General features: G+C 43.4%; 1 protein-coding gene across 1 annotated transcript in view; it reads right to left on the reverse strand.

Moving 5' to 3' along the window:
- LOC142503930 (uncharacterized) overlaps positions 1–2,522 on the reverse strand; it is a 37,079-nt gene extending 34,557 nt beyond the window's left edge. Inside the window, 2 exon segments of the mRNA XM_075616875.1 lie at positions 470–706; positions 2,396–2,522. Of these exon segments, the coding sequence (XP_075472990.1) occupies positions 470–565 (96 nt within the window). The 5' untranslated portion in view covers positions 566–706; positions 2,396–2,522.
- Between the last annotated feature and the right edge of the window lie 6,181 nt (positions 2,523–8,703).

Genomic DNA, 8,703 nt, shown 5'->3' on the forward strand with positions numbered 1-8,703 from the left:
GGTTCATGCTTTCTCTAATTACTGTCGCGGCCAAGTTGAGTCTCACACTCACCCGTCTTGTCCCGCGGCTGGTTTCGGGCTGGCGTCGAACTTGGCCGCGCGCCAGCCGGATCTTCCCTGGTCGTTCCTCTCCCCTCGTGACCTCTGTCTCTGCTTCTCCGGGTCCCCCGGGTCCCCCTCTGCCTTCCCACATCCCCCCTTACCCCGCCACCACCTTCGGGGAGCCCTGGGCACGCACGCCACGCGCGCACGCACCCTGTACCGCGTGACCGCGCGGCACGCAGCGGGGAAAAAACAAACAAGCCGTGTCTTCCCGCGCATTGCGGTGGCGGCCGAATAAGACTCAGCTCGGCCGCCACTGTACGTGTCCCTGGATATTGCTTCTCAAGTACCTCCCATATTAAGGCTCTGAAGTTGTAGTGAAGGGGATAAGAGTTGTGTCATTATGACTTTCTCCAGCAGTCCTCACCTCTCCATTCAGCAGGTAGATGATCTCCAAGGTGTGATTCAAGATCCTCTCATTCACCTGCTTCTTGTCCTTGTTCATTATCAGTGTGTTAGTCATATGCTCCAAGAATGGGCTCTGGTCCTTGTGAAAGTGTTTCACCAAGTGGTGAACACTGCAGTCATTATATATACAGTATTACTTTTCCTTCACAGTAAAAGATTTCTGCACATGGGGAGAGAGAGGGATGTATATGTCACCCTGCAGTGAAAGAAAAGTTTACAATGGAATAAATGCTTCACTCTGCAGTGGGAGGGACAGATGTGAGGGACTGTGGTTCCTTTCTGTCAGTGTCACCCTGCAGTGAGAGGGGCAGATGTGAGGGACTGTGGTTCCTTTCTGTCAGTGTCACCCTGCAGTGAGAGGGGCAGATGTGAGGGACTGTGGTTCCTTTCTGTCAGTGTCACCCTGCAGTGGGAGGGACAGATGTGAAGGATTGTGGTTCCTTTCTGTCTCTGCCACCCTGCAGTGGGAGGGACAGATATGAGGGGCTGTAGGACCTTTCTGTTTGCGTCACCCTGCAGTGGGATGGACAGATGTGAGGGACTGTATCCTTTCTGTCTGTGTCACAGTTCTTTGTGATTATATTCAGTTCATTACCTAGGGAGCACCGTCATAACTCATTACATTTTCAGCTGCTGCGGGGGTATCCCTCTAGTACACGTGTCACTCAGCAGTGAGAGGCACAGATGTGAGGGACGGTGGGTTCTGCCTACACCTGGGGTGCGCAAACAGGGGGGCATGCCCCCGAGATTCTCTGCGGGAGGCGAAGGGTTACAGAGGCCCCGCGCTCTTCCCAAAGGCATTTAAATTAAATGCAGGGGAAGCGGCGAAGGCCTCTGTAAGGCCGTGATTATACCGGAAAACGCCAGCGGCGTTGTGTGGCTCAAAAACAAAAGACATGAATCCAGTTCAAGTAAATATACTAGTAGCGGCATGTTCACCGCATGGAGCTGCAGGGCACCCTGTCTCCTTAGCTTCTCTCCTCTCCTGTCTCTCCTGCATGATCAGATGCTGCTTGGCGGCAGCGTGAGGGTGACGTCACCGGATCGGCCTGCCGCACGGCGTCATCTGGTATAATCAAGCCCTAACTCTCTCTTACCTTGGCTCAGATGGCTTCTGGTGAAACATCGCCTTGGCAACACGGTGTCAAATGACGCTGCGGGTCATGTGACGTCACATTGCCATGGCAACGTGCCATCATGACGCTAGAACGCCAGAGCCACGGTAAGGAGGGGGGCGCGAGGAGAGGGGGACAGCTGACAGGGGGGGGGTGTAGGGGAAAAAGATTGCGCTCCTCTGGTCTACATCACCCTGCAGCAGGAGGGACAGATGTGAGGGCTGTGTCCTTTCTGTCTGTGTCACCCTGCAGTGGGAGGGACAGATGTGAGGGGCTGTGTGTCCTTTCTGTCTGTGTCACCCTGCAGCAGGAGGGACAGATGTGAGGGGCTGTGTGTCCTTTCTGTCTGTGTCACCCTGCAGTGGGAGGGACAGATGTGAGGAACTGTGTGTCCTGTCTGTGTCACCCTGCAGTGGGAGGGACAGATGTGAGGGGCTGTGTGTCCTTTCTGTCTGTGTCACCCTGCAGCAGGAGGGACAGATGTGAGGGGCTGTGTGTCCTTTCTGTCTGTGTCACCCTGCAGTTGGAGGGACAGATGTGAGGAACTGTGTGTCCTGTCTGTGTCACCCTGCAGTGGGAGGGACAGATGTGAGGGGCAGTGGGTCTTTTCTGTCTGTCTCCCTGCAGAGACAGATTTGAGAGACTGTCTCTTCAGAAGTATATGTCTCTCCCCTTTCATAATTTCATCTGATTACTTATATAAATATGATCATCTAAAAACCATATATATAATACACACACAAAACACATTGTACACACACTGTACTCACAATGTGTCTCTCTTCATCTGTGTGTGTGATTTTGATCCATCTTATCGCTTCCTCTTCCTTTTCTCTCTCTCTGCAGATTCCTCCTCTACCACTGCACAGAGATTGGTGCTGCTGGTCATGCGATCTCTTTTTTTCTGCAGAGGCTTCTGGGAGTTGTAGTCCTTTCAATAATTGAATATTTTAGTTTGTAAAGATAGATGAAATACAAGTCCCAGAATCCCATATGTAAAACCCAAGATATCACAACAGATCAGCCAATCAGTGCAACAAGTTATGCTCTGATCATACTGTATGCACGTAGAAAAACAAATAGAACAATTCCTGCGCTTCTACCAATTAGGCTAAGATAAAATAATATTCTCATGAAAAGGGTATTTGGTTAAACCCTTTGGCCAAAGCATTTGTAAGCCTGCATGCCACGTGTCAAGGCAACCCGTTTAATGCAGGTACCTACACTATACTGTATATATATGTAATAATTGTCCCATGGACTAGTGAAAAGAGTGTTAAATCCCCAAAGTGTTTAACCAAATACCCTTTTTCATGAGAATATTATTTTATCTTAGCCTAATTGGTAGGAGCGCAGGAATCGTTCTTTTTGTTTTTCTATATGTAAGGCCTATCTTTTTACCTGCAGCAAACTTCTATAGGGAGGAGCGCGGTATTATGTACAGTTTCATACGGTATGCACGTACATTATATACACATACACGCACTGTATATACACTCCCTCACGCACACACATAGTCTATACCAGGGGTGCACAAACTGGGGGGGTGTAGGGGGAGGGGCGCATCTTACCTGCTCTCTGGCTTCTCTTGACACGTGTTGCCATGACAACGCGACGTCCCATGACAACGCGCTCTCGCATTGCCTTGACAGTGTGACGTTGCAACGTCACAGAGAGATATGCCAGAGAGCAGAGGGGGGCATCAGCAGGTTGGAGAGCAGGCAGGTTTGCACACCCCTGGTCTGTACACTAGCACAGACACACTATGTAAACGCGCACACTTTATATGCGCACTCAAGGTATACGCACACGCACTGTACATTATTTACAAGTGTGTACACGCACAGTAAATACACACGCACATCTGCTTTTTCCTTATCTACAATAATCTGCCTGCCCATCTGTAGGAGGACATGTGCAGAGGTACGCAAGGGAGACTGTTTTAAGGTGAAATTAAAGTAAGGCTTTATTGTGCCTGTCGCTTTAAACAAAACATCATATGGGAAATAGTGAGCCAAACAAAACCTGCTCCACTTTGGCATATATGTATCCCCATATTCCAGTCCTTTTTAACTGGGTAGCTACCCAAGCTATTCATCAGCCCAAGTCATATAGATATATATATAGACAACAGTCATTTGAAAATAAAGTCTTATCTGTTTGCTGGGTTGTTGCCTTTTCTCCGGCTAATCAGCATCCAATGTATATACAGACGCGCATACGGTATATATACACACACATTGTATATATACGCACGTGCGCACGGTATACGCATGATATATGTACAAGCACTGTATATGCAAGCACAAACATGGTACAGTATATACACACCTGGGCACATGGTGTTTATACACACAGGCACACACGGTATCTACACACATGGTATATACACACATGCACGCACATTGTATATACAGTTGTGTGAAAAAGAAAGTACACCCTCTTTGAATTCTGTGGTTTTACATATCAGGACATAATAACAATCATCTGTTCCTTAGCAGGTCTTAAAATTAGGTAAATACAACCTCAGCTGAACAACAACACATGACAAATTCCTCCACAATGATGTGAGAGACTGATAAAGTCATACAGAAAACGATTACTTCAATTTATTGCTGCTAAAGGTGGTTCTACAAGCTATTGAATCATAAGGTATACTTAGTTTTTCACACATGGCTTCTCCATTTTGGCTTTATTTTTGTTAAATAAATCATGACACGGTGTAATATGTCATGTGTTGTTGTTCATCTGAGGTTGTATTTACCTAATTTTAAGACCTGCTAAGGAACAGATGATTGTTATTATGTCCTGATATGAAAAAACCATAGAATTCAAGGAGGGTGTACTTTCTTTTTCACACCACTGTATGTGTGTGTATATATATATATATATATATATATATATATATATATATATATATATATATATATATATATAGATATATAGAATGCAGTGGAAGCGCTGTATGCTGGGTGACAATGGGGAAAGACAGGGTTGCAGACCTGTCTAAGACATGCAAATGAACATACAGTAATATTTACAGTGGCTTTATATATATATATATATATATATATATATATATATATATATATGAACAAATAACATACAAAAGCGCAAGCTCCATAGCACGTAACTGAGTAAAAAATAAGGTACATTTATTTAAAAAAATCAGCAACCCATAAGAATGTGCACTTACAGGATTTTAAACAGAACCATTCGTGGGAGAGAAATCTCTATTGTGGTCATCTGCGGTGTTAGGGTGAGTCCCAGGTTTGCAGAGTGGATGTAAACAGCCCAGGTTCACCATGAACTCCTATCCCGAATTGGCAGCAAGATATAAAGGCATCCAATGCCTGCACGTCCTTTGCTCCCTCATACAATGGTTGCCAACACTTGAAATTACCGCCAGCCGGAGCGCAGGGAAGCCAGGGACTCCAAATACACCAACACAAACGCGATGACATCACAGCTCTACGCGTTTCGTCACACTGCGGCGACTTCGTCTTTTCCAATTTCTATATTTATTTATATTTGTGCTGAATCAATATGTAGTTCAGGTATTATATATTATATTTTATATATACACACATGTATGTATATACTTTTATGTACGTTTTGAGAAATTTATATATGCTTTTCACTAACATTCCAAGTTTGTATTTTATCAGATAATATATTTATTACTGTGTATTATATATCAACATTTGAACCATTTCAATATCTGTGTTTAGTAACATCAATATATATACCATTTTTCATGTAATTTATGAATATGTATATGTATATACACATATCTTTCATGATTATAGTTTTTGTTATGTTTTATGTAGCATGTATTCATCCTGTTTCCCTTATGTTTCATCCCCCTTTTCCCTCTCCAGCCCTTCAAGAGTTAATGATTGTAGCAATCAATTTGTATTCAGGTGTTTTTAATGTGCTCTATTTAATTATGGTATATATATATCTATGGCATTTTTTGCTAGTACAGCTCTATCCCCTGAGGAAGTCGCATCTCGCAAAGAAACGCGTAGGGAAGTAGCTAGCATTGGACTTTTATTGTACAATACTCATATTTTGAGTAGTTTTATCTTTTGCTCGCTTTGGAGCCGGTCCGTCTTTCCTCACGCTTGGAACCCTGATGCAGGAAGTCTGACTGCCGTGTCAGCATCCCTTAGTATAGGTGGACACATACTCTCGCGGGATTTACAACCAGGGGGAGACCGGGTACGCACGCACCCTCCTGGCATCCACGACCGGAGTGTGTTGGACTCCACACACGGTATCTATCCACGGAGGCTCCATCGGGTGATTGTAAAGACTTTACTCACTGTCTTATTTCATTTTGCACAATGTAAGTGTCCGTGATTCATCTGCACGTTCATTTTAATTATTAAATTACAGTATTATGCTGTGGGAGCCGCGCTGTCTTCTTTTGGTTCTATATATATATATATATATATATATATATATATATATATATATATATATATATATATATATATATATATATATATTGGTATATATTGTTATTATGGAGGGTATTGTGTCCTATGAGGAGAATCCCGCCCACGCTGGAATCCCTCATAGGTGGAGACACTGCACGGAGAGAGAGCTCACCCCAGGCTCCCAGAAGCTGAAGCTCAGGACTTCTGTGAGCAAACAGGCACACCCGCACGCGTAGTTGCCCGCGTATTTCCCTTAGGCATAGGGAAAGGGGGCTGCAAATGTAAGCAAGGTGTAGTCTTCTGTAGCCAGAGACCTCAGTCTCTTACTGCCTCTGGTATCGATCAGCTGATTCTCGTCTCCGTTTCCTCTGGTGCTTAGGAACTTAACCGCTGGAGCCTTTAGGGCGTTTAGAGGGCGATGAGGTACTTCTGTGAGCGCTTGGCGACCCCATTTAGTCCTCAAGTATCGTTCCCACGTTCCGTGAAGCTTCCCCGTGTCCTCCACCAGCATCCTTGTTGTTGCGGCAACCACCCGGATGTGACATGCGTATCCCGATTCCCTTGAAGCAACACAATATCTTCCGAGAAATGTTTATTCATCACCAATTACAATAGGGTCACTCCAGAAATTGGGAGAATCAAATGGAAACATTGGGACACACTTACTGTACGAATGATCCAACTTTAAAAGAGAGTCTTACAGCCAAACCAGATATTATTTTTAAAAGAGCAAAAAACATAAAACATTTCCCAAGTGCACTAAATATAGAGAAAAGTGGTGACCAAACTGCTCTACCCAATACTCGAGAAATCCGTACGTATATACAGTAGGAGTACAGTATTCAAATGATCAGGGTGCAAGTAGGAATTCAATCTACATAAGCAAAGGTATGACCTCAGAAGGGTCAAAAAAGTCTTATTAATTCCCCTTCTGAGGAATAACGGGATCAGGACCATATAAGTCCAAGAAATGTCAATATCGCATCCACTATTTATAAATATGTTTTACCAGGAAGTAATACATTGAGAGTTACCTCTCGTTTTCAAGTATGTCCTGGGCACAATTATAAAAATACATGGTTACATTAAAAGAACAGGGTTAAAAAGGCAATTCACAGACATTTCATGGACAGATAGATACGACCTACGGGTAGTTACCTGGCTCAAAACTAACCCTCGAGAGGAGATCCACTTAGGATCATAAAATTAAAATAATAAAACTTGAATCACATCTGGAAATATTACAAGAAAAGTGAACTATTTTTACAGTGAAAAAAATGTTAAAAAATCTCCATGGGGTGGCAGTCCAAAACCACACTTGGATCCAAGGTTCCAGTTACAATGTCTCAAACAGTGCGAGTATTACCTCTCCACCTAGCACAGATAGTCCTAAGGAATGAGTGTATGATATGTGTATAGAATATACCTAACAGTGTAGGTGACACACTGTCACAGAACACCTGTGTGGGAATCTCTTGTAATGTATATCAATGTTATCTCAATGGATATAAGTGAACATCATGAGAGGGGTCTCTTCCAAGGGGAAAGGAGTACCACCTGAGAGCACACTCCTAGGGGTTTAGGTGCACAAAATCACACTATGCCACACAGTAACTGGAAACATAGAAAAACACATTGCCAATAGTATATTAGGAACACATATCAGGCTCAGTAGGGAAAGGTATATGTCTCCTCTAATCGCGTGAAAGAATGGATTCCCTAGCACACCAGTTACTCTCTATAGCATAGAAAAGGTATCGCCAGTACAGGCCATCATGATGAAAGCTAAATGGGTGCATATAAGGAAAATAAGGATGCTAAGCATCCGAGTGAACCGCGATACTGGCCGTGTAGTGTAGTGGAGAGCCAAGATGGTGTCGCCACGCCCCCGGACGTCACTGTCGTGACATCATTAAATCCCCAATGCACATTTCACGTGACGTGGCACGCTTCATCAGGGCACACACCTCCCCTCCCCCCCAATAACACCACTTAAGTAATCTATCTATTAACCTGTAAGTGCGGTCTAAAGTATATTGGCCACACAAAAAGAACTCTAAAAGAGAGGTTTCCTTAACATCGCATAAAAAGTTTTATAGGACATGGTGTTTCACGACATTATAAACACAGCAAAGACCCCATGGATCTAAAAGTCATTGGCATTGAGCAGATAAAATCCGGTACATTAAGGGGTGATAGACTGGGAAACCTCAGAAAGCAGGAAACCTACTGGATCTTTAAACTCCAGACATTAAATCCAGAAGGACTCAATGAGGAACTAGAATTAGTAGCCTTTTAGTAATAGACACGTTTCACCGGTTAATGGTTCAGATACAAGAATTATGAAATAAATAATGTATAAATGTTTTTACTTCGGAAGCAAAAGCAGCCCCCTGGCACAATATACAGACAGAGCATGAGAAAAACTAAATGTATTCAAGTTTAACACTTCTTGCAAATAATTGATAGTAGTAATGTTATTGAATTGTTACATAGTTACATAATAGATGAGGTTGAAAAAAGACATGCGTTCATCAAGTTCAACCTACAGTATGCTAAATTTAGATGACAGATACTTTATCCTATATCTGTACTTACAGTATATTGATCCAGAGGAAGGCAAACAAAAAAAA

This window comes from Ascaphus truei, chromosome 10 (genome assembly GCF_040206685.1).
Source record: "Ascaphus truei isolate aAscTru1 chromosome 10, aAscTru1.hap1, whole genome shotgun sequence".
Classification (NCBI taxonomy): Eukaryota; Metazoa; Chordata; class Amphibia; order Anura; family Ascaphidae; genus Ascaphus; species Ascaphus truei.